This window comes from Numenius arquata, chromosome 4, assembly GCF_964106895.1.
Source record: "Numenius arquata chromosome 4, bNumArq3.hap1.1, whole genome shotgun sequence".
Classification (NCBI taxonomy): Eukaryota; Metazoa; Chordata; class Aves; order Charadriiformes; family Scolopacidae; genus Numenius; species Numenius arquata.
The window spans coordinates 17,300,172-17,327,027 of NC_133579.1; the positions used below are offsets into that span (position 1 = coordinate 17,300,172).

The 26,856-nt window shown below is 39.4% G+C and overlaps 1 protein-coding gene across 3 annotated transcripts in view; it reads left to right on the plus strand.

Annotated features, from left to right (window-relative positions):
• CDH2 (cadherin 2) overlaps positions 1–26,856 on the plus strand; it is a 122,627-nt gene that overhangs the window by 69,248 nt on the left and 26,523 nt on the right. Inside the window, exons 1-8 of one of the 3 annotated variants that reach the window (XM_074146728.1) lie at positions 7,764–8,390; positions 13,759–13,985; positions 15,827–15,964; positions 17,093–17,248; positions 19,031–19,175; positions 20,221–20,393; positions 24,846–24,983; positions 25,345–25,530. In XM_074146728.1, the coding sequence (XP_074002829.1) occupies positions 8,357–8,390; positions 13,759–13,985; positions 15,827–15,964; positions 17,093–17,248; positions 19,031–19,175; positions 20,221–20,393; positions 24,846–24,983; positions 25,345–25,530 (1,197 nt within the window). In that variant the 5' untranslated portion in view covers positions 7,764–8,356. Of the gene's footprint in view, positions 1–7,763; positions 8,391–13,758; positions 13,986–15,816; positions 15,965–17,092; positions 17,249–19,030; positions 19,176–20,220; positions 20,394–24,845; positions 24,984–25,344; positions 25,531–26,856 lie in introns of those variants that run through there. The other 2 variants (XM_074146727.1, XM_074146725.1) reach the window with 2 other exon arrangements.

Here is a 26,856-nt window from a genome sequence, read left to right on the forward strand (position 1 = left end):
CACTGAAGTTACTTGAAATGACTAGAAAACAACAAACCTTGTGATTTGTTTGTTGGTTTGATTTTTGGGGTGTGCGTGTGTGAGAGGGGGTTGTTTTATGCCCTTTTTTGTGCTGGGTTGGTTTGGCTTGGTTTGCTTTTTGTTTGTGGGGTTTTTGGGGTGGTTTTTGTTTGGTTTGATTGTTTTTTGTTTTTTTGTTTGGTTGGTTGGGTTTTTTTTGTTTTGTTGTTGTTTTTTTTTGTTTTGTTTTGTTTTAAAAAAAAAAAAAACAAACTTTGTAGAACACAGCTGTAAACCCTAGTGGATCCTAAGCTATAAGTTTGACTCCAGCCCTTGCCTGCAGGACGTAGACTGGCCAGACCTGTGTGTGGATGACTGTCAGTTCCCTCAGATAGAGGTGGGAGGAGAGGGTGGTTTTAGCTGCTGCTGCTGAACATCAGACTCCCAACATCTGATGACAGGTTGCTATTTCACGCTCTACAGTTTTGTTTCAACAGAAATTCAGTATGTTGTCTCGCTGAATGACTTTGTCTTCTCTTGATAGGTGAAACTATTGCATTTATGGACCGAAAGCATTTTCATATGCATACAAAGACATGTCTTGGTTATAGTAACTGTCTGAGATTTATTGGAGAGGAACTGCCCATCATGCACCAGGAAAGGAAAGAATTTTGCCATAAGTAGCTTTCACGATCATTTAGATACATCATGAATCTGCTTATATTAGCTATCAAAGTGTAGTGTTTCGGTGATCTTTGTACAAGATGTTCATGATAATGCTTATCCTAAGGAAAAATATCCCTGCATCAGCGGTCATTACTGTAGGACACACTGGGTAGTATTTTCTGAAGTGCATAGCATGTGTAGCATGGCTTTCTTTATTCCCTTTGCAAACTGGCATTGTTTTGGGGGGGAGAGGAAGTGAAAAGAGATGTTTGTTCTCATGAGTGAATGCCACAGGTGTCTTTTTGGGGAATTCAGGCATTTGAGGAAAATTGAGAGGAATACAGATGGCAGTTGAAATAGCCATTGAAATGTTTATTACAGTGGGGATTTTCTGCTAGATTCCTTTTGGAAAGGAATATTTAGTATTCTGGTGAGCAAAGCGAGGAATGCCCTCCTATTGGAATAAGACAGTACTTGGGTTTCTAAAGGCAAATTTAGTTTCATTTGTGTGATGCATTGATTCTGCAAGTTAGCACTGAATGAATGTTTCCGTTATCCAGGACAGCTTGGACCATGTTGGATTCATGTAAATGTTACAAGTTAATGTTTTCATCGAGTACCCAAGGGCTCTCAGTCAAGGATCAGTCACATTATACTGATTGCTGTAGGGATAATCCCCAGACACTTTGCAGTCTGGGCCTTTGGTGGGTGATGCTGCGTAGTCTTTAATAAGAACCTTAGGATGTTGTGACTCATAATTGAAAAATCAAGGCTGCATGGAGTAGCATACCTCGCTGCTTCTCAGCAAAACAGTCTTAACTCAGACAGTAGTAGGTTAATTGGCCCATCCAGAAATGAATCTTAATGATTCCTTTTAGGAACCATTATCACACGTAGGGTTTTCATTGCGATATTGATAACTGTAATCTTTGATCTCGAAGCTCATGTAGCTGTTGAAGGCAGCAAGAGGGTTAAGAAAGGTGTTATCCTGCTCTCGTCCTTAGGCTTTGCCAAAAGTAGAATTTTCAGTTCTAGTTCAATCAGTCAAGCCCCTGCCATTTTCAGGCATTATTCCGATCTAACACAATTTGAATGTCAGGTGTCTTGTGTTTTGCTCTCACAAGGCCCACAGGAAAGTCTAGACAAAAAAAAAAATACGCTGCATTTATCATACAAAGCATATCTTCAGATATATCAGAAGGCCTGTTCTTTTTCTTTTCTGTTCTTCTGTGGCTGGACTGAATCACGATTGTTAAATGAGAGGCTGCTCAGCCAAGTCTGTCTGTGTTCCCACCTGGAATAAATTGCATAAATTTGCACAGCACTGTCTTGGCATAGGATCCTAAAGTATGTCTTAATTTTGCGGTGGTTGTATTGAAAGTTGCCTCTTAAATGAAGTCTGTCTGTATCCTTCTCATTTGTCTGCAAATTGTATCTGAGGATTTTTTAGTTTTTTTTCCTTCCTGTATTAACCCAGGTACCATGTTGTGCTGCTGTCACACTTGTCTGCGTTTTGCAAAGAAAACAGTTTGTATCAGTGTTTTTTCCTAGCGTAACACCTTTTTTATTCCTGTCAATTTTATTACTGTCATTTGAATTTAAGTGGATTATTTGAGCCTTGTAATTTTGTAATCCCTAGACAGGATATGCAAAGAATGGTAAGTGTCCTTGAAGGGAAGTAGCATCGCTTGAATTTTGGCTTAAACTGTGTCAGCTGTATGCAAGTGACCTCATCTTGGTCATTTTAAGGAGTTTGCACTGTACAGTGCAATCAGACATGAAGTGATGATACTACTTCTGCTTGCAGCTAGTGTTTCTCTGATTTAGCTCGAGCCAGGTGGGCTTTACATGAAATACAAGAATAATTGGGAGACTCAACTCAGAGGTATGAGTCTGAAGCTCAGGCCCAAAGAAGCCAGACTTCTCTTCCTCTCTTTGTTTTTCTATTTGTGCTGTTGAGATTTGGTAACGTTGATGGACAGTTTTCATCTCATTGAGAATACAGTTTAGGTAATCAACCGAGAAGGTAAAAGTAGCAAATAATCATCTGGGAGCATTCAGTAAGCGTCAGTCACTAAAATGTATTCCAGCACTGGATTATTTTTTTCCCGCTTGTTGTACTTATTTTAGCGCAAGAGGAAAAGCCTGTAAAATACGTACTGATTACTCTTTGCTGCTATTTGTTGGACTGAATACAACTTTAAGGCTTCTCTATGGTGTTGCAATGTTTTAGGGGAACTTCCATGGTCATCAGTGTCGACTGATTCCCTATATCTTTCCAATTCATTTAAATAGGATGGCTAATACTAGCGGTCCTTCGTTTATTTTTAGGTATTTATTGCATCTAGGGGGAACGTGAGGTGTGTTCAGAGAGATGCTATAACAAGCTACTGAATGAACAACCCAGGTGATAGATGTACCTTCAAATATATGAAATTAGGCATTTTCCTGCCAGTTCTCTTGGTATTTCCCCTCTGTAAGGATTAAGTAATTAATGATTAATTACCACATCACCTTTGCCATTTTAAATGATGAAGGCTATACATAGAGAGAAAGAATACCCATTTAGAGGTTACTTTCACTGATAGGTACTCCCTTATAATGAGACAGATCTACTGCTTTAGCTTTTTGATTCCTGTGCTTTGTTATGGGAAGCCCTACTGTGACCTGGCTGTGAAATACCCTGTACTAGCCTGCACCCGTCTCCAAGTGCTTTTTTGATTTTTAAGGTCAGATATCTGTGTGTAATAATAATAATAAAAACCTGAGGTCTGACTAGATAACATTAAGCTGCCATGGCAACTAGTTTTCTGCCTGAGGCCTACTGGACATGATCCAGTGATAGTATAATCCCTGGGTTTTATGAGTTTTATTGCTATCTAACACATCAGTGTAAGTACTGCTGGGCTGTTTCTGCTCTTCTTCCACCCTATTCGGCTACTGGGAGCTTTCTTGCCCTTTTTTGATACAAAAGCACGGTGTTCGAGCAAATAGGGTATTTTTTTCGCCATTATGCATTTGCTAAGGTGATGAGCACCCATGTATTATAGGGTGGTTCTGCTTTGAGATCGGCTGTGCCCACTGGTTGCCATGGGGAGGCTGGTAAGGTGTTGTCCCAGTCCGTGTCCAGCTCTGCTGGCTGGGAGGTTCTCCCGGTTCCCCCCAGAGATAACAGAATTCATGTTTTAGGAAAGAAGTGGCACGCAGAGCTGCCACGGTAACATCAAGATGACTAAGGGCCTTTTAAAAATCATTAAAAATAATTGCAGCTTTGGAAAATTAGACCACGGTGTGCCCAGAGGAACGACCTGTGGGAGAGTGACAAACGCCACCAGAGCATTGGACAGGCAGAAGAGGAGAGAGGAAAAGCAGACTGATGTTTGTGGAGGGTCATCACACTCAGATTTGTGCTGGTTTGTGAAGCTGGAGAGGAACTTCAGGGAAAACTGTCCCTTTGCTGCATCCATGGCCACCTGGGAGGGACTGCAAAATATGCTCCCAAGTGACGGGTGGTATCCTGGGGTATGCAGCAGAACACAGAACAAATATTAGACGGTCCCGCATCTGTTTCAACACACTGTTTTTTAAAATGGGAAGGAGGAGTGTTGGCAGGATCACTGCCATTTTGTTAGAGCTGGGAATTTTTTGTTTGTTGGGATGCAATGCAAATACAACACTTGCTTCTTCTGCCTGAGCAGTAATTTAATGAGAAAAAAAATCCATTTTATTATTTTATTTTATTTCTTTTCGTGGTAAAATGTGACACACAGCCTAAATGTGATCTGTGCATGCTTCTCCCATGATAGGCTAAATGTGATATATGCATGTTCTGTTGCTGTTCCTAAACCCTTCTTAGTGTAGGGGGCTTAAGCCACCATGGAAAACTGCTGACCGGTGGAATTGGTGAAACAGATCATCAGCTCATTTGAAAGTATGAGCCTGTTTCAGCAAGATCTGGCTCTTTACAGAAACTCTAGGAGCCTGCATTATCATTTAGTTAGTTAATCAGTTTTTTTTTTTTTTAAATAGCCCTCCAGTGACAGGCGCTTTCTGCCTGGGTGTGCTTGAAGCCTGAGCTGCAGCCTGGGTTGTCAGCCCGAAATTAGTGACACTTTGGCACCTCTACACCTCGGTCAGGAGCACAGTTGAAAGAAGGGGCAGGAAAAATGGGAGCATCAGGGAATAAAGTAAGTTTAAAAAAAAAAATCCAGAAAACAGAACACCTAGAGAGGGCAGAAGGAGGAGGAGGAATAAAAAAACAAGAAAGAAGAGCTAGGAAAAACCACGAAACTTGAAGCCTAGAAGGACTCTGGGCCAGGAACAGTTAGCAAAGAGAACATACAAAAGCATCTATTCTCTGTTCTTGCTCTCCTTATTGCTAACAAGGGGAGGGAAAAAAAGAATTAAGCTAACTTTTTTTTTTTTTTGCGTTTTCTAAAGATAGACTAAAAGGCAAAGCTGCTTATCTAGTTTTTACTAGATATTTAAGTCATTACTGTAGCAATAAAACTGCCCTTTAATTGCTGCACCATAATTGTAGGTATTTGTTTCTTACACTGCTTAAGGTCACATAAAAATGAATAGAGGTAAAAATAGGTTTGTGTTAAGTGCCTGAATTTTGAAACTGTTTTCTGCTAGCTATCTGCAGAGACAGTACTTTCCCTGTAGTCTCCTGGTTTGACTGTTCAGTAGATATATTTTTTAATTACCAAATTGGATTTTAGCAGGTGTAGTCAGTTGATGCATTATGGGTATAAGAGATTAGTGTTTAATCCTTCTTTTTATTACTGTGTAGATTGATATACTTGGGAAAGTATTAAAGGTGTGCTGCATACTCCAGAGTACAGAAATGACATTTATTACTGAGTTTTCTTTCAGCTAGCATCATTTAGAAAAAAAAGCTGGCGCAGAACTCTGCAGGGGCCTATAGGCTCATCTATAGTGAAACTGCCTTAAACAATGCAGGGTAGAGGAAAAGGGAAAGAAACCTTTTTGTGTTTTAAAACAAAAGCAGTTGTCGAAATGTAAGTACTTCCCCTTCTTGAAGATGCTTATTCTCTTTTTCTGCATTTTATTTTTTTCTAAAATAAAGACAAAAGGGGTGTCAAAGCGCAGAAGATCTTTGTGTCAGTGAGTGGTAGAGGCAAGGGCTGAAAAGGATCAGTGAATCAGATATAATTTGGCCTCTGTTTGAGATACCAGTCCTGTGTTTTGCTGATGGCTGGTATTCCCGTTCTGAAAAGCTGCAGAGGCATTTCCATCGAATAGAAAGAACATTATCCCCATTTTCATTCTGGCATGCCTGTTAGGACTTTGTTCTGTAAACAAAGAGGATTATGGGAGCTGGAAACAAGATGGCATTTTATTAAAGAACTGTGCAAGTCTTTCACTGTGAATGCAAGAATCGGATAACTACCTGTGAAAGAAAATACTTGAAAAATAGACCTTAGTTGTTTTGAGTTAGTTGGATTTATGAGGAAGCAGCTCCATAATTTAGGACAGAGTATGCACTAGGCTTTAATATTTCCCATTTGCACCCTGCAACAAAATACTTGAAAAGAAAAAGTCTCAAAATGCAATTGGTCAAAATAATGAAAAATATATGCTGCAGAAATAGGGAGAGGGAGGTCCATGTCCACGGACCTGCTGTTCTGTAGGCTGCCAGGTTACTTCCAGAGCACGTTGTTCTAGGAAATGTGCAGATTCTTTTCTCTGGAACTATCAGTCTGGGAGTGAGGCAGGGAAGACAATTGCATTGAATAAACAGCAGTTGCAGTAAGCAGCACAAATTATTTTTACCAGCATTTCATACAACTTTTCATACACCTTTACAGCTTTTCTGCAGTACACTACTCACTTAGCATCTTAATTCCATGGAGTAGAGTCATATATTAGTACTAGGTTTTACCTAATGCCTGCTGCAGATCACTCTGGAACTGCTTTCAGCTAATGAAATAAGTGTACAGTATGAATTAAACCATAACTCTTGCAAATCACTTTTCCTTTTAATTATTGTTTTCCTAACTGAATAGACAAATGATTAAGCAAACAGTGCAGCATGGATATGTGGAAAGTTAAGCTGCTACAAGTCACATCATGGAACACCTGAAGTTGGTAAATAGCTTGAATGTATCCCCAATTTTATCTTGGTTGAAACTTTTTGGTGTGACTCATTTTTTTTTCCCCTCTTGCGACCTTCATAGCCTGGCTTTCACTTGGCACCAGGTTGTAAAGCTTGTGAAGTCAAGCAAAAGTAGGAATTAGAAGCAAACGGCCAGATTTGGCCCTTAATAAGTGGCAGAACTCCAGTTGGTTTGGTGTGACCCGCTGCAGTAGCCTTCCACTCGGGGTAGGCTGGGGTGGCAGAGCGTGGTGCTCGGCACAAAGGCAGAGGTTTTCAAAAGCAATTACTGAATTAGCAGGCTTGCTTTTCAGAAAGTGGTAAGCAGCTGCCTTTTGACAGCCAAGCTTCCTTTTAAAGCGTCGCAGGTTGGTTACTTGAAAAAGGCTCAAAATGAGTAGCGCTTTGAGATTTTTCTGGATGGTCTGGAGTACAGGATAAACTACAGTGCACGAATGTAAAAATAGGAGAGGAAAGGGGATTAGAAAAAAGACTAGAAGAACCTGCAAGAAACAACACTGGTGTATTGAAGTACCTCTAAATGATATATAATAACAAATTGAATACAGGTAGGAAAATGCCATTGTCTAAAATAACAATCCTGATTATCTTCCATATTTATTTAGCATCAGCAATTTCTGTAGCTAATTTTCTCAGCTTACCAGTGAGAAGAAGACATTTGCCTGGCTGCTGCAGACCCCACCGTGTATCAAAAAAATCAAAAATTAAATAATGCTTTTAAGCTGGTCTCAGGGAGCTCTAAAATGAGACCCACTTTAAAAGTGCTGCTGGTGATGGAAAAGGGAAGTTAGAATGTAGTTCAGTTTTTTGTGATTATAACTGTCCACCATATGATGTCAAAAACCCACTTCTCTTGAAGGTTATCTATAATTGTAGTAAAGGAGGTCTCATGGGCATTTCACGTGCCACTCCGACAAGCTGTGAGCTGAAATAGGAGTGTGTGCGCTGTGTTAGTAGGACTAACATATCACCTTACAGATGCAGAAGTAACCAGTCTGAATAAATGACTAATTTATGAAGTAGTTAAATTTTAGTGTAGTGTAAATTTAGTGTAGTTTTCAACAGTTTCTCCCTCTGAAAAGTAGGAAGACTTGTTAAATACAGAGTGTTCTTGGAGAAGGTAGTGTTCAGATATTAAGTATGCAGATAGCTAGACAGTTCAAGCACAATGTTTCCATGTAATTTCTCATTCTGTCAAAGGTAAAAGTGGTATCTGGCAGGTAGTTGTACGTAAGCTACTTTCTTATTCTATTTATTTTATCTGCTGCAGAGTGATCCTGAGTGGATTAAATATGCCTGGGTTTTCCGTTTTATGCTACACACTCTTAACTGTATTGCTGGAGTGCATATGTTGTTGCAATTTCCATAATGTCCTCTAAGTGAGTCTTAGCCTTGAGGTAGATGCTTAGGCATCGAGAACAGCATTCAGGAGGAGTAGTACCGTTCCAGCAAATATACAAAAGGAAATATTTTTTGTTGTTGTTTGCTTCTATGCATGTGGATGTTATCTAGAAATGAATTGGATATTTTCAAAGTGCAGAAATCCAGATGGCAAACTCAACGCAACTATCTTGGGAGCAAAGTGAGTAATGAAAATTCTGTGTTAATATTCTCTATTGCACATTAATATTTTCACAAAAAATTGATGTTAGTAATGCAGCCCATTATATCATTCTGTTCTCAGTCCTTGGGTCAAGTGATTCTGGTGCTATTTGCCTAAGATAAAAAAAAATGCAGAAACAGGTTGTCAAAGAGTGCAAACCAACATGAGTAGCTGAAAAAGGGGTTTTATTGTCTGAGAAATTGTTCTAGGTAATTGAAGATTACTAGTAAGGTACATGAGGTTAGACGTGTATTTTATAGATATTCTGAATCATTCATCTCGAAAGACCCGAGTATGAGTGGTGTAGCTCTCTAGTGCACTTCAAATGAATTTGCATGTTTAGTTCTTAATGCTTCATACGCTACACTTGTATACATATGTAGTAATTATTTCCATGCACAAGTGTTAACTTGAAAGCTTGCTTTAATACTACAGAACTGTAGATTTTAATTTTAGAAGTTGTCTTTTGTTGTAGTCTTGGAGGTTCTCTCTTTTTTTAATAGATTACACTTGTCTTGGGTTTAGGACAAGGCAAGACTTCTAAATTAGGATACTAATATTTTTTTGTCTTAGGGTCTAGTGTTTAGTAATAATCACATGCTAATACTAAAGACATTTTTTTTCTTCTGTTTAAAGACCTTGTTTTTGTAAATCCCTATTCACGGTCTTATTTTGAGCATGTGAACTAATTGCATTTACTCCCATGCATCAAAGCTGATGTGTGTTTTACTGTTCTGATAGGACCAAAGGTATTCTCTATAAAGCCAAAATAGTTATATTCCAGATTATGATTGAATAGTTCCTAGCGGTTTCAAATAATATACTTAGAAATCTTTTCAAGAGCAGATACTTTTGAGAAGGTGCAGAAGATACTTGAAAGATAAATATTTAAAAATCAGTGAGTTGTTTTTACAGATTGTGATATACTAATATCTGATCATTTGTATGGAGAGTGTTATTAAACAGCAGTAAAATAAGACACTTGATTATTCTTTCTATTGCATATAAAGTGACTAGGTGCTACATAGTATATCTGGTTAACCTTTTTTAAAATGAAAAGAATCCATACGATTGATCTGTCAGCAGAAAATAATTTTCGGAAAGCATGCCTCCCTTCCGTGTGGTGGTTAGAAAGAACATGGTTGGTATAAACAGTCATTATTCTCAGTGGGGAAAAAAAAAATTCCTGTCACATTTTTGCAAAAATCTTTGCCTGAAAACCTACAGTCAGAAATCAGTCTTTGTTCATACCAGTTCAACACTGAAAAATGAAGCAAAGTGATCTAAATAGAATTTACAAGACTGATAACCATGCAGTTGGGGGGAGAGTAGCTACTGCACAACCTGTACTCTGTCAAGGTAATTTAATTATGGATGGTTATACTTGACTATAATTTGTTAATGTGTGCTCCTTGCAAAGGGAGAATAAGTCTCACAAAGCATTGAAAATTTTATACTTTTTTACCAAGATGCTGTCAAAGGAAAGGGATTTTCATTGAATTTCATAATATACAGTCACCTGGCAGAGGAATATCAATGAAGTGGCTAGCAGGGTGGTTTTTTCTTGCCTTTTTTTTTCTTTTTTGGCTACTGGAGTCTATATATAAGACGATGGGGGGAAAGAAATCCTCTTCTTTATGAATTTGAATATCTAAAAAATTAACATGTTACATTACAGTGCAATAGTTGGGAAATGAGTTTTTATAAAATATTGTTGTGATATCTTAGTCTTTGGGACCGTAATGGCTGTAATAATTTCAGCTTCTTTAAAAACAGTAATGATCAAAGATTAGATTAATATTCATTCTCTTTCCCACTCCGTACTTTTCAGAAGTTAGTCTGAGGAGAGCCAGAGGTGAATCTTGCTCGCTCTTCATCCTTTTGGTCAGACGCTCTTTTGAAGAGCAGATTTAGAGAGCAGCTGTAGCTGAGATGAGAGGTCAGCAGAAGCACAGAGCTATGGAATATATTGCTAGCTGGTTTTTTCTGTTGTCTCTTAATGTGAACTGTTTCTAATTGAGAATTTTGTTTGTGAACAGAGATGACACTTGGAGGAGGTCCAGCTTTCTCCGTGCCTGAGGTGTGGGTGGTCTGTGCCTCCGAAGTATGAGCAGCACTGTTCAGTAGTCCAGTCATGAAGTTCTTAAATCATTAGATGTAGTGACTTTTGAGTAAGCTCTTCTTAGACACCTCTTTATTTTTGTGCTAAATCATACAGAATATCCAGCTCTGAAGGCTGGCTAATCAGAATTACAGAATTAGGACTGTGGTAATTATTTCTTCATACTGGTATGGTTGTTTTCACTGGTAGTTTTATATCCTTGACTTAGAACCGTGTGTTTTCTCAGTTGGCTGTTGTGTTTCAGCATACCGTTGTGGTAAGCTGACTCAAGCCTTGAGGCTCGGTGTTGAAAAGATTGGGAGATCAATGGGTTGGTCAACATCTGGGAGCTGGAGCTTCTGCCTGTCCCTTTCTCCTCCTGTGTGAACAGAAAACCAGAGGTTCTGTCACGTCCTCCAAACCTTGCAGACCTGTAAGTCTGTAGATCCATAGGAAAGGAAGTTTCAGTTGTACTTTATGGAGCAGGTAGGATGGATTAGAGGAGCAATAGGGAATGCCTAGAGAGAAATATATATGAAAACTTATCATAGAATCATAGAATCGTTTTGGTCGAAGAGACCTTTAACATCATCAAGTCCAACCATTAACCTGGCACTGCTGAGATGCCACTAAACCTCTTTCCTCTCGTCCTATCGCTTATTACTTGGGAGAAGAGACCAACCCCCACCTCGCTACAACCTCCTTTCAGGTAGCTGTAGAGAGTGATATGGTCTCCCCTCGGCCTCCTCTTCTCCAGGCTAAATAATCCCGGTTCCCTCAGCCGCTCCACATAAAACTTGTTCTCCAGATCCCTCACCAGCTTCGTTGCCATTCTCTGGACTCACTCCAGAATCTCAATGCCTTTTTTGTAGTGAGATGTCCAAAACTGAACACAGTCCTCGAGGTGCGGCCTCACCAGGGCTGAGCACAGAGGTACAATCACTTCCCTTGTCCTGCTGGCCATGCTGTTCCTGATACAGGCTAGGATGCTGTTGGCCTTCTTGGCCACCTGGGCACACTGCTGGCTCATATTCAGCCAGCTGTCCACCAACAGCCCTTTTCTGCCAGGCAGCTTTCCAGCCACTCTGCCCCAAGCCTGTAGCGCTGAATGGGGTTGTTGTGACCCAAGTGCAGGACCTGGCACTTGGCCTTGTTGAACCTCATACCATTGTCCTCGGCCCATCGATCCAACCTTTCCAGATCCCTCTGCAAAGCCTTTCTACCGTCCAGCAGATCAACACTCCCACCTAAATTGGTGTGGTCTGCAAACTTACTGAGGGTTCTCTCGATCCCTTTGGCCAGATCATTGATAAAGATACTGAACAGAACCGGCTCCAGTACTGAGCCCTGGGGAACACCACTTGTGACCGGCTGCCAGCTGGATGCAACTCCATTCGCCACCGCTCTTTGGTCTGGTCATCCAGCCAGTTTTTTACCCAGCGAAGCATAAGCCCATCTAAGCCATGAGCAGCCAATGCAAGGGGCTGAGTATTTAATTAGCATTTCACTGAAGCACTCTCACTGCTAATGAGGAAGACCTAAGGCAACATCTACAAGGAAGGCCACAAGAGGAGCCCAAACGGTGAGACTTCAGCTTTTTACCCAGGCAGGTTTATTCTTCCTGGGTTCAGTGCTTTGTGGGACATGGCATGCTCTTCGCCCTGAGGTGAGGCTGGTGTTTCATGGAGGCAGACCTTCAAGCTCTGCGGGCCATCTGGAAAGAGTAGTGCCCAGCCCAGCAAGATCAGTATTGAGAAGGTTGACGTTTTATCATTTATTTTGAGGAGTGCTGTGCTTTGTCTCACTCTTGTACATGATGAACCCTTTCAAAGAAGTATTTTGTACACTCTTTTCTGTCAGGATAGGGCAAAGTTATTCTTTATGATATATATTTATTATATATCCAGAGTTATTCTGGATAACTGAAAGGGTGCAGTAAGGAAACAAATTTTGTTTCATCTGAACATCAGCTCAGTCCTTGAAGCTTAAATACAAAAAGGTACGATTCTTCTTCTCAGTACGTTCCTGAAAATAGTGCATTACAGAAAAAAAAGCATATGATGCATGGAATTTAGTAGTGATTTTTCTTGAGGAGGACCTTTAGGTTTTGAAGCTAAATAGTTTGTGCATGGTTTAGCACAATGTAAAAAGCCCAATAACTGAAATGAGGCATAAAGCCTCATTTCATCTTCATCTTCACTCTGTGCATTTCAGCACAACCTTCATAATGATGTTTTGCACTTCTATTGCCCATACAATCAAAATACTTCATAATGCTTTGGAAACATTAAAGAACGATCATTGGTTATAAAAGCACACTTTCATTTTTTACCTACTATTATTTGCAGTAACCCGGAAGATAAGTGGTAGTGAAAGCAATTGGGTAAAGAAAGCAGCAACCTGTTATCAGTTCTGTTTTGTGCACTTCACATCATTATCTATACAATCAGTTTTACTGACTTCTTGTTCCAGTGTGAGTCTTTCAGACAGGACAAAAGGAAGGTGTGGGGGAACTAAACAAGAATGGGTAACCCTTAAGTAGATAGATGGACATGTGTAGTACATGAAATAGCTTAAAAAAAAAAAAAAAAGAAAAAAAATGTTTCACTTAGATTTTCTCTGTGAGGTAAGTATTTACTGCTGCTTCTTATAGGTGAGGGATGAGGGAACTCGGGCCCCAAACTTGTAAGTGACCTACCTGAGATGATACAGCTGAATCACGGGCTGAGCTGGGCACAGAAGTTAATCTCTTAACAGGCTTCTGGGTTTTTGCCTTACTCCTCTTGGCAGAGAAGGCGCTGGAAGCACGGTTGTGTTTGCAATTATGATTGCAGCGTAATTAAATTTGTTGAGTGTTTTTGATGAATTGACTTGACTGGATCTTTTTTGTGAGACTTGAGGTGGAAATCCCTGCAGCTGTCCCACTGGAAACTGACTGAAACATACAGCAGGACACGGAGGGAAATGACGTTCTTTGGGGGCTGTGTGCGTGTGTGTATTTGGGAGAGCAGTGTATCTGGGCTTAAAATCTTCTCTCTGCCTACCAGTCCACAGAGGGATATTGCTGTTAAGTGGAGTGACCCCTGAAGTACAAGTCTTAACTCATAATTGCATGTGATAATAGCAGCAACAAGTTAAGTCTTTCTGCTGCTGAATATTTGTTCTTAATGCATTTTATGTCACACTGAGTTCAAGTGGGCTGCTTTTTCATTTTTTTGTTCTTCATTTTGTGTGTCTATTTTACAGTGAGGTTTCGAAGCTGTGATGGAAACAAAAAAATACATTTTGGAATCAGTGAACCAGAAGATTTCAGAGTAGGTGAAGATGGTGTGGTCTATGCAGAGAGAAGCTTTCAACTTTCAGCAGCGCCCACAGAGTTTGTCGTGTCTGCTCAAGACAAGGAAACCCAAGAAGAATGGCAAATGAAAGTGAAGCTAACCCCTGAACCAGCCTTCGCAGGGGCTTCAGAAAAGGTAAAACAATAACTAAACACTGCCTGTAGTAACGTATCTCCACAAAGAGGCTTTAAAATAAGGATTTGATCCTGTCTGTCATATACCTCTCCATGAGGCATTTTATTAATGGACAACTAGTGCATGCAAAGCTGGAGCCTCAGGAAGAACTTTTTTATAGCCTGTTATTCTGTAGCTTTGCTAAGGCATGGAAAGGCATGCATGTTTAAATATATAGGATTAATTTATGTTTGAGCTTTTTGTTTGTGTAGTTTGAGATTTATACCTGAATTTAAGTTGGACATGGTCATTTCTTTATTTTAAATCGCTTGAAAGTATTATAGTATTTATTCAAGCAGTTAAATATAACCACAAAATAAACAAATTTGTGCTCGAATGCATCAGTCACGTTTATTAGATGGGAGCTGTAGATTTACAGCAGTAGTAGGAAAGCATTTCTGGCAGGGAATATTGGCTTTGTCTTGTCCCTTCATAATCAGATTGTAGATTGTAAATTATTCATGATTCCAGCACTACTTGGTAAGGAAGATAGTCTCCCTCTGCTGGAAGCTGCCATAGGATAAACCATGTACTAAAAATGTACAAAAATCAAGCCTAGCAATATACAAATAACAATGCATTTACGTTAGGAAAACAGTATTAGGTCTACTACCTTTTTCTGTTATGTTACTTTTGCTGCCTGCTGTTTCTTACCTTCTTTTGTAAAGTGCTTAGTTTAGAAGTAAAGAACAAAATTTATTCATAGATGAACATACCTGTAATAGGTATGCGTTAAAGATTTAAGCATAATGTCAAAATAGACAGTGTGGTTATGCAAGACATTTTTCTCAAGAACACACTGGAGACCAAAGCTATGTAATCCTCAGTTTTTTGTTGGCTTACTTGATGATTGTTTTAAATCTTCTGAGGCATGTTTTTAACAAAGTTAATGTTGTCATTTTGTCTGTAAAAATAGTGAAAGACGCTTAGGTATGCCACGGCATGCCCTGTTCTTTCCAAAGATCCAGTTCAGGCATCCTTGCCATCAGCAAAATGTAGAGTAGTGGAATCTGGTCTTCAGTTGGGCATCTGTTTTTACTCTATTTGATTAGGGTTTTTTTAGAAAAGTTTGTCTCTTAAAAGATTTGGAAAAAGTTTTTGTCGCCGTGTCTCGACCCTTAAGCAAGCTAGCATGGCTGTATGTGTGCTGGCGTCCAAAGGCTGAAATGAGTGCAGATATAGAAGGGAAGAGGAAGGGAATGTTGACACCCAGCAGAGATTAATGCCCAATGTGTAAAGTGGGTCATCTACTGCATCCATCATGGCTGACATAGGTTTAAAATAATTACAGCATTAATTCTATGGGATTTAATAGGGTCATAAATATTTGAGACATTCCTTACCAGTATGTATTAAACTTTTCTTGGAACTCAAATTATATTTTAGCACACCCAGATCTAAATTTAATGTACAGTAGCACATTACCTGAACTGAAGTTCTAGCTAATGAGAAATACATAAAGGCATACTATTAAATTCTGCAAAATATTAACTACTTTTCAGAAAGTGCAGAATAGTTTACACAGTAGTGCCACATTATACATGGTTTATAATTCCATTTCTCCTCCAACTTGAATATGGAGAAAAGAAAAGGAGTTCTTTAAATTTTGCGATGTGATTGTAAATAATATTGGTTATTTTCATACTGCACTGTGAAGGCAAATAAAACAGTTCTGTGAACACAGGAAATACAGCCTTTCAGTCAATTATATAATTGTATCTGAGTTATTTTATAATGTCTACTAGTAATTCTCGTTCTAACATGTGCTTAATTTTATCTTGTACCTGGGAACGGACCAAAAGAAAATTGAAGACATCGTATTTCCATGGCAACAATACAAGCACAGCAGCCCTCTGAAGAGGCAGAAGAGAGACTGGGTTATTCCTCCAATCAACCTACCAGAAAATTCCAGAGGACCTTTTCCTCAGGAATTAGTTAGGGTAAGAAAGTTAATAGAAATGTGGTTTCAGTGTCCCTCGGAGAGCTCTTGAAGAGGTTTTATGTGAATGATGTCTTCTTCAAAGTCCAAATGTTTATCGGAGTCTTTTGGGATTGTTTACATTGCTGCCTCTGTTCATATTGGGCTGGGCTGCATTTACCAGTTTTTTTTTAAGTTGTCCCTATGCTCCTGTACTGGCGGAAGGTGTCCTTGGTTTGGGTGGTAAGTGCTGCGATAACTTCCTTAAGTGTTTAAGGACGATCTCTGCTGGTTCAGGAGTTCTCTAGTCTTCTGCACCGGAGTTTTCCACCTGGGGAAGGGTGTGGGGGTGAGCAGGAGGAGGAGCGCAGCAGGAGGCAGGAGGAAACAGGATGTGATGGGGTGAGGACACTAGTTGCTTCACAGAATTCTGCAGCACAGATGTGGCCATTGTTAGGAGCCCAGCACAGGAGAGGGCTTCCAACCATAGTACTGGCTAGTCATGATCAACTTCTATGAGGATTTGTTGGAACTTGCTAGAGTTCCAACATTAACCCAAGTTGATGTGATATGGTTTTGCTCTGTGTTGTTGATGTTGTTGATGTGCAGTGCTGGTGATTGACCTGTTCCACATAGATGCACTACCTTTAATTTTTCTCTTGGAAAATGAAAACAAAATTCAGTCTTTAAACAAAAATGGTGAGTTTCTAAAAGGCTATTGCCAGTAGCAGAAAAGAATCTATAGCTTTCGTCTGGGAAGATATAGGGGCAGGGGGGCGGGGAAACACCAGACTTGATTTCTTACGTAGTTTCATGGTCATATATGTTTTCTCTAGGATCTAAATGATTCTGTTGAAAGTAAGAACGCTTATTTGTTTTGGTTTAATGCAATTTATCCTATTATGAGAAATAAGCAGGGATTCTTTTATGTTTCTGAAAATTCATTGACCAGCTTTCTGACAAACAAAGAGCTCAGCTGAAAATCTCAAACTTTGTGCTAACTTTATACCATTTCCAGAATAATTATTTTCACAAGTTTAGCTTAAAGGTGGAAAAAAAAAAAAGAAAAAGAGCTGCTGTTTGTCTCAGCAGCAGTCCCATCCACTGGTTGTTTGTAGCTAATGTAAATGTTATCTTTTTTGACCTGTAGATTAGGTCTGATCGTGATAAAAGCCTCTCGCTACGGTACAGTGTGACTGGCCCAGGAGCTGACCAACCTCCAACAGGCATCTTCATCATCAACCCCATCTCAGGACAGCTGTCTGTGACAAAGCCTTTAGACCGGGAGCAGATTGCTTCTTTTCATGTAAGAGTTTAATTTACCATAAATCAGATTATCAAATTGAAGATTAACATCTGCTTCAAACATGACTTGAGCAGCCGGCATTTAGTTTTCTATGAGATATGATTTTGAAGAGTTTGTAGCAGATTTGTATTTACTGTACTTACTAAGGCTAACTCTTACTATGATTAAGCAGCTTAAATACATTAATATATGTAAACAGTGATTAAATGTATTTAGATAAAGTAATTTTAAAAGATTGAAATATGGATACTGTAGCTTACAATTCAAATACAGACCATTGATCATAGTCTCCACTGTATTGTATATTTTTCAAAAGTTTACTTTTAATTCGGCAACTTAAATTAGGACGTGACTGCAATTAGAATTGCAGCAGCTGTGATTTGAGAAATGGATGGGAAGAATAACCTACCAATTTTCATTTTCAGGGGCAAATCTAAGCATTTTAATGGAATTGTAAATTAGGTCTGTCAGCTTATGAAAATGATATTCTTTGCTCTAAAGAAATTGACAAAGTATACCACAGATTCCAGTATTAGTGGAAAAGAAAGGTTTGAAGGAAGGGGGGAGACCAGGCTGTGACTTAAAGCGGTCTGTGCTGTTGAGACACCACACTGAAATCATTACAGAAGCCGCTCAGCTCCTAGAGAGAGTTTCCAGCGTGCTGTGGATTAAAACACTCCTCGAGTCGCTCTCCAGGAAGTCCTTTGAGTGCTGCTCTGAACAGAGGAGGCAGCAGGAGGCATCTGGGGGGAGGCAGGGGGCAATGCCTCTCACGAGCACAACATCTCTGGCATCTATAAGATTTTTTTTTTTTTACTGAGAATTTGGCATTGGCAATTCAAGTTTTACTGATTTAGGAATTTAAATTTTATGAGTCATTTCTAGAGTGGTGAGTTAATAATGCCCTCCTGCTCCTTTCTAGAAGTTTTGTAGCCGAAAGATACATGTGCTGTGTGTGTACACAGACACACACACACAGACATATATTTACATATAAAAATAAAACGGGCATCAGCAAGATTAACAACAGGAGAAAGTTTCTCTTTTGCCTAGCAATTGTCTGGCCTGGATATGTAGGTTTAAATTTTCAGAAAGTACTGTGTTCCATTTTTTTTGGCTGTCCAATTTAGGATGATTTAGGTAAACCTGGCTGTCAAAGGTAGTTACTCAGTCCTTTTTGACAATCAGGGCATTAAATCTAAGTGTCTCAGTATCTTTGAAACTCACTCCATAAACTTTAGCTTAATTTTAGCCTGGAATTTCAGTATGTTAACTGACAGTGATTTATCACAAACTTTACCTTGGTGTTGAAGGTAACACAAATCTGTTCTATATGCTTTACCTATGCATTCATGTCTATGCAATATCCATAATATCAGTAAATGGTTTTTGAAAGGGATGCAGGTGTTCATGCCCTGTGGATTGTTAGGAAGTTGCTATGTTTGATATAAATCTGCATATTTCTAGAGTCTGTTTTCTAATGGTCATTACTAAAAACAGATTTCTATATGACAGTAGACATTAGTGTTAATCGAAATTACATGATTCAAAATCATTTTCAGCAAATCAAAGTAGTAAATCTGCAGCTTAGAATAGTTTAGAAGTCTGAACAGTAGTTCCATGAGCAACCTGAAAACTCAAATGATCAATATGAGGGAGCAGTGGAACACAACAAAATACATTGAGCTAAAAATGTCCGGCCTGTAACTTCCTGCCAACATTATTGTATCTATTTGTGCCTGTATGTTGTGCAAATTCTAATACTTTTCATTATTTTTGCAGCTGAGAGCACACGCAGTGGATGTAAATGGAAACCAGGTGGAAAATCCTATTGACATTGTTATTAATGTCATTGATATGAATGACAATAGACCCGAATTCTTACACCAGGTTTGGAATGGGACAGTCCCCGAAGGATCAAAGCCAGGTAATACATAGGCTTTCAAAGTCTATGCAGTAACATAGTGAAGATGATGAAGGGAGTGCCTTCAGACCTTGTGACACTTTCAAAGGTGTCTTATTAGTGTGATGAGCAAAATCTCAGATACTGTCTTATTATTTCACCTTATTTTTAATTCGCTTCTTAGTATGCTAGGATTAATTTCTAAAAGAAGAAAGTAGTATGTACATAAAGTAAAACAGAGCAGTCTTTAATAATATGACTGTTAGGTTCCTGTTTTGGAAGATCCTATTTATAGTGTCACAGTTCTTACAGTTACAGTCATGATGGCCATTGACGTTCATTTAGTTGACAGCTCAGGGTATAAGAGACTTCTGAAATACCAGCAGATCCAGTTCTGAATCTCAGAGGCTTGGAAATACTGGGATTTGAAATCAAACAGTTTCATTTGAATTCTCAAGAAAAACCTAAACGTTGTTCACATCTCATTAAAATTCTAATCGGCTCAGACTAAAGTTTGCACTATGGCTGAAGTCACTTCCTTAATTTGTCAGTAGTGCAAAATGAATTTTTTTAGAAAGGTTAGCACAAGAAATATATTTTCTCACTTTGCAGTGTTGACTTGGCATTTGAGATGAAAAGAACATGCATCTCAAAGACCTTTAAAAGAGTATTATTTACCTTGATTTTCAATCACTATCAGTATGTGCAGCAATTCTGAAAATTAAGCATATTTCCTTTGGCCCAATTAATAACATTTTTATTTAAACGTGAGGAGCTGTGTTGTTACAGAAATGTTATTTGTGGCAGAATTGTAGGATTTCATTGTTTATGGAGCTTCTTCAGTTCTAAGCGAATCTGATATTTTATAAACACAAAGTATTTTTATCTCCTCTTATGTATTTTAATTACTCTGTTGGTGAGTCTTGGGTTTAACCAGTTTGTTTTAAGTAACAGAAGGAATGTGCAGAGTTTACCAAAAGAAATACATGCTTTGACCATTGCTTGTAAGTGATCTTGTGTAATCTGAGTAAACTGTTTATATAACATCAATTATTTATCTTGCTGCTAGGAACCTACGTGATGACTGTTACTGCCATCGATGCTGATGATCCCAATGCACAGAATGGGATGCTGAGATACAGAATCTTGTCACAGGCCCCGAGCAGCCCCTCTCCAAACATGTTTACAATCAACAATGAGACTGGTGACATTATCACTGTAGCAGCTGGGCTTGACAGAGAGGTACGGCAGGTCTTAATCCCATAGGCTGGGTTGTGCTTAATACTGTGAAAAAGCACATTTTTTGCTAGTAATTTACAAATACTTCTCTCCCTCCCTGGTCTGAGCTTTCTCCCTGGAAAAAAATTGAACCCACATGTTCTGTATATGTTACTCTCGGTTCTGTGGGGTTGTGGAAAGGATCATGTCTCAAAAGCCTGTTTGCTTTTAAGGAACAGGTACACAACAAGCGATGCAGATAAGGACCTCAGGTGCTCAGCCTGGGTGCTGAGGTGGGAGGTGCTCCTCAGCTCCAACCCTTTCCTCTTGCTGAGCTCCATAGGCAGAGAGTAGATGGAAAATGGAATTGACTCTATGTTTTATTTATTTTGGAAGCTCCAGGAGAGCTTCTGTCCTCCCTCTGTCCTCTTCCTTGCTCTTCACTGAGAGGTGGTAAATATTTGAAATCTTCTGGATGCTTTGTTGCTAAAATTGCAGTAATTCCCACATCTGAATTTCACTTATTAAAATAAACCAGGAAAAATATCACAGATATTAAAATTGGAAAGGCACGTTTCTAAGAAATAAACCCGTTGGTATTAGAAACTGCATACATAGAGACTTGTCTCAAGGCCTTGACACACATTTAAAAACTTTAAAAAAAATTAAAAAATCTCTGTCAATAATTCCCTGCTATGTGCTGGGCAAGTCCCATTCTGTCTAGACGGTTCTGCACTGTGCCCACCACCAGAGAAGGAGGATGCCAGATCCTCTGCTCTGGTTCACCCATCTGTGAGGTGGGAATAAAAATATTTCCATCTCAACTCCAGATCTGTCACATGGACTAACTGTGCTTTTGAACCACTTCAAAACTTCAGAAGAGATAAGCATTATTTTATAAACAAACTATAAAATCCAAAGAAATCTTATTTCAACATGTTTTTTCAACTTCTGTTTTACTAACCTCACTTTAGCTCACTAAATCTGAAGGCTTTTTAAGCTGGATTTGCTGTTCAGTTTTTTAGCTGTTTGCTTATACTTATTTAAAAAGGAGAACAAAAATACTTTCTGATGCTCTGGGTTGGCTGTTAATATTCTGATGCATTTCAATTTGAAAGGGGCAATCAGAAGATTTGAAAAGCTAAATAGACTGTTAGGTATTGTAATTAAGTTTTAAAGTTTTATTAACATTCTTGAAGAGAGTGGATTTGAGCAGAGGAAAACCCTGAACTTTGCTGTATTGCCCTATTAAATTAAAAGAATGATGGGCAGCTTTGCCCTTGTTTTTAAAATCCCCTGGTCATCTTTGACAGGTGAACTTTCACAAGGACATAGCGATAACTCTGGGTTTTATTACTTAGTGACTAGTTGTACTGGAGTGATTGGAAGAAGCCAGCTGTCTGTGGAGCTTAAGCCCTTTTAATAGCTGGAAAAGCCTTGTCATTTGCCATCAGTTTTCCTGATGGATCACTGTACTGATACCCAAATGAGTATTTATAAACATTTCTTGCACATATTGAATATTAATGATTAATGTTAAATCATTCAGATATTAAATTAGACTAATATGAGATAAAATGGTTTCCTTCCCAAGCCATTGCTCTGCTTCCTTCCATTTCCTGAGTCATTTCATGGACGTCAATTAAATTAAAACGACCAGGAGCCTAGAAAGCCAGATCTGAATCGAGTGGGTCTTCTGACAGTGGACTGGGGAGTGCCTTGTTACACGATTTTCCATGTTGTCCAGGAACCTCAGCTGTGCTACCCAGTTCTGCCGTTCTGCCCTTTTCTCTAAGTCCTGACTCTCTTTCTAAAGCTCTAATTAGGCTCATAAAATACTAGACACAATTTTAAGTTCTTAAATTATGTGACCCATTATTTATGGGAGCATAAGTCTTGTAGGGATTCAAAAAAAAAAAGTGGTTCATTTTTTTGAGGATAGCATTCCTCGTCTGCTAGTATTTTAGGTTGACATGCACAATACATTATCTCTGCTAGCATGCACGAGAGGAGAGTTGCTTAGGTAGGGGACTCGGCTAAAGGCAGAAGTCTTTCACTTGCTGTCCCAGATGATGCTCTTTCATGAGATCCAGCTGTTCTTATTTCTTCCGCTCTTGCTGTGGAATTCACTTCAGCATTAAAACATCTGCCGAACTGCTGGAGGTGCTGAAGAAGCCAGGCAGGGTACTTAAATTTACGCACAGACATTCCTGCCTCACGTGAGGTTAATTCAGTGAAGTGCTCTTTTATTTGGCCTGTGTTGAAGTGGAAAGGTGTGACCTGACGAGGTCTGCGTTCTTTCTTGAAGCTGCCAGTTCGTTTTCGGGTGTGTTGCTGCAAAGTCTCCGTGCAGGCTGCTGACACACGCTCCACGGCTCATTCCTGGCTCCTTCTCAACCCGCAGTTAAAAGAGGAGCCACCTCGCCCAGTCACCCCCCCATACTTGGAAAGTTGTGCCCTAATTGATTTCTGAAATTTCATTCCCAGGAGTTGATCTTGTGTATGGGAGTGCTGGAAGGTGTGGGGGGGAAACAAACAAAAACACATATACACTGTGTTTCGGGGCAGTTTCTAGTGTGCTGCTTCTGTTGGAAATAAATAAGAAGATTGTACGGAAGTGGAGTCTCCGTGTAATAATAATGGAGTTTCCTTAATGAAATTTGCTTCTTGGGATCAATGTGTTAAGACCCAGATGAATCAGAAGCACCTGCTGTTTCAATAACGTGGAGTCATCTGGCTGCAAGATTTGCTTCAATACTGCTCTAGATTTTATTGCTTCACAATAAGTAAAGTATATAATTTTTTTTTCCTGGATGAAAGGGGTAAAAGTAATTCTTTGATTCCCTTGTGACTGCTTCTCTTGTTGGTGTTGTGAAGTAAACCTTTGGATGTTTATTGAAGCCTTTTGAAGGTTACTTTGCAATTATATTTTCCAAGCCAGAATTTGTATATACATACTTGTGCATTATCAAACATATATATTGCATTTCTGTATATATAATATTAGTCTTGCTTTTTTGAAGAACTGTGGGGTGCATATGCAGTAATACGCATTTGAAGTGTGTTGTAAGCGTTCCTTTGTGAAAGAGGACATGAGCATAAATTATCTTCAGTGGGAGATAATTTTCATACAGCTTATTTTAAAAACTTATTTTATTCAGTGGCTCATATTTGCTGCTTGGAGTGTGCATAACCTTTAAATCTCTATAGTCTGTCGTAGTGTCTGGCCAAAATTTGGAAGACAGTTAGACATTATCAGTGGAATTGTCCTTGCCTGTTTTTTGTATGGTGATCCATAGTCCCTTTTTGTAAACAGTTTCCATGAGAAGTCATCTGTCATACATCCTAGTCGTTAAGTAGTGGGAGAAGATAAGGTACCGAGTGGAAAAAACTGTGCTTTTCTTTAAATATTTTTATTTTGCCAGGAGGTTTTTTGCCAGTGTTAGTAAACCATTCATGAAAGTGATATTTCAAAGTAATAGCAGCTTCTTATGTTTGTGCGTTTTCTTTTGGAAAGAACTGAATGCTAACACCTAGCTATCTCCGAGCTGGGAAATGCCAGATTTGAAACTGAACTGGTAAATGAAAAAGCATGCACAATGTTTGCATTTCACGGTAGAAACCGTTGATGAGTTAAAATCAACTTCTCAGCAACTCCACACAAAAATATCTTTCTAGCTGGTGGTTTGTTGTTTTTTTCTTAATACAATCTTGTCAACTTTGTTTTAAACAGCAAGCCAGTTTGCGGTCAGATCCCTTCGGTTGGGCATTCCTTGTGCTGGGGGGAGCCCTGGCCCCGATCCAGGCCTGCCGGGAGACCGGAGCCGCTACTGCTGGCACACAGGGAGCGGGAGGAGGAGTAGGAGGAGAAGGCCATCTCAGCCAGGGTGTTTAACATTTATGGAAACAGCCCGTGCGGTTGCTCCCTTCCCCCTTTCTGCCAGTGCCCTTACTCCTCTCCCTTAGCCTTGACATCTTCGGTTTCCATAGCGATGACAAGAAGTTGCAACAGCAGTTTTATACTTGGGCTCGGCTGAAACAAAACCTTGGCAGTCGTGGCCGTTTGGCCAACAAACCTGCCTTGGCTCAGTTCTCTTAAATGCTTTTGAGGACTTAGCCTGTTTTAGTATAAACTGCACTTTGCACTTTTCCCCATTGGAAAAGCATTTTTAAATCTGTGAGAGTAGCGTTAACCGTATAAAGTGGTTTTCGTTTTTGAGAGTAGGGAGCAGGCAGTCTGTTTTCATCTCAGTGATATGTGAAGAAAATCAACCAGTGGTTCAATACAGAGAGGTGCAACCTGGTGCTACGTTCCAGTGGTGCAAACTTTGCTCCTGTCATTTCGGGTGATGCTAACTAGAAAAAACAGTGTGATAGGCTCCATTGCTTAGCGAGGTGCAATTTCGGAAACACCTGCTGTCCTAAGGTAATGTTAATTTTGTCTAAAACTTATGTTGATGTCATTTTGTGTTTTAGAAAGTACAACAATATACATTAATAATTCAAGCTACGGACATGGAAGGAAACCCAACATATGGTCTTTCAAACACAGCAACTGCTGTCATCACTGTGACAGATGTCAATGACAATCCTCCAGAGTTCACTGCCATGACTGTAAGTACAGGGTGGGAGTAACTAAAGGATGTGCATATTTATAACCATTCCCCGCTTTTCCCATTGTATTCACAGACAGCAAATATTTATTACTTACTAAATAGTGTACTGACAGGCAGAATTGAAGTACGTCCAGATTATATATCCCTTAGATAATGGTACTCTGCTTAGGCCAAAAAGCAAAAGCTGACAAGGTAATCAAACCATCAGTTTTGTGGGTGGCCTCAGGTAAACTTCGTTAGCTAAATTGTCAGAGCTCTGGCAAAGAGAGATGCGCTCCCTAACATTGATGAATGTTCAGTATGGCGTGGCTCTTGTGTGCTTTTGCAGCTGAGGTAAAATGTTTTCTTGTTTCTTGCAGTTCTACGGGGAGGTGCCGGAAAACAGGGTGGATGTGATCGTAGCGAATCTGACGGTAACGGATAAAGATCAGCCCCACACGCCTGCATGGAATGCGATGTACCGAATGACCGGAGGAGACCCGACAGGTCGATTCACCATCCTGACCGATCCCAACAGCAACGATGGGCTGGTGACAGTTGTGAAGGTAAGAGGTGCTTGCGCTTCAGAGAATTAAGCGGAGGTGGAAGAAGTGGGAGAACACTGGAGGTGGGGGGAATGTGAACTCCCGTGGCCAGCACAAGTCTAGAAAGTAAAATGGATGGGCACTGTCTGTCTTGTAGAAGTTAGCCATCCATCTCTTGGAGCATTTGCTTGCTTATGCTATCAGTAGTATTCCAACTGATCAGTTTTAAAAAATAAGATGAGGTTGTTGAAAATGACGGATTTTGAAGCTCTGTTTACCAAAAGGTAGGAATTAGTCTGTGAAAAAAGGAATTTATTTAGTATTTGTTGCAAGTGTAGAGGAACAGCTTCCGACCTCCTGGCCTCCATTAGTAGTCACGCTTGTTATCTGTGGGTTTTATGTCAACGTGTTCCCATTAAACGAACAGATATAGCCAGTCCAGGCACAATCAGAGAGGAAAAAGTGATAGGTGGGAGGCTACTTCTACAAGAGGCTTTTAAAGACTGGCTATTTTTAAAACCTCACTTAAATACCTTTTAAGGAATAACCTGTCTATCTTCATTCTCTAGCCAGCACAGCTCTGTGTTGAGGGGTGACTTATTTCAAGTGATAATAACAATGTGATTCTATAATTAAACCTGCCAGGCAGTAGCCACCTTTCCTCACAGCCCTCTGATAAGTGTCTCATCTCTGAGTTGGCCTGTCTGGTTTTGACTGATCCACTTATGAAGTCAAGTGTGAGATGCCAGTGTTCCCATTTAGAAATTAAAACATTTGCTCTCCCCCTGCACTTCTTTTTTTTTTTTTTTTTTTTTTAATCTTCTCAGTATCTAGGTGAGAAAAATACACATTTGTACAAAAATTTTTGTACAGCTATAGCGGTAATTCACACTAGGTTTTTTTTTAAGAACTGTATCTGTTTTATAACTGCACTTCCCCACAGGTACCAATTGTTATATTGCAGTCTTCCAGCAAGAATTATGTCTGTGCTTTGCAATTAGGCACGTAAGCATCTTTTTCAGATCTAGGAATGGTATCAAACTAGAGCCATCTGGAAAACTGAATTTAAAATATGCACAGATTAAACTAAAGTATCATAAAGAGAAGCAAGCCTAAGATTCCAGATCTCTATCCTGTTTGATGTAGCTTTGCTCACTCTACAAATTTATTTTTAACAAATTCTGTTCCCTCTACTGCCCAAGCATCTCAGTGCTTTGCTACATCTGACCAGGTTTAACAACAGAGTAGCAGCATGTGGGAGCCTCATTGGAAAAGGAACTTCTTGCTACAAATACAAGGGAATGATGGTGCTGTTCAGAAGGGGCTGGCCATACCATCTGAAATCCA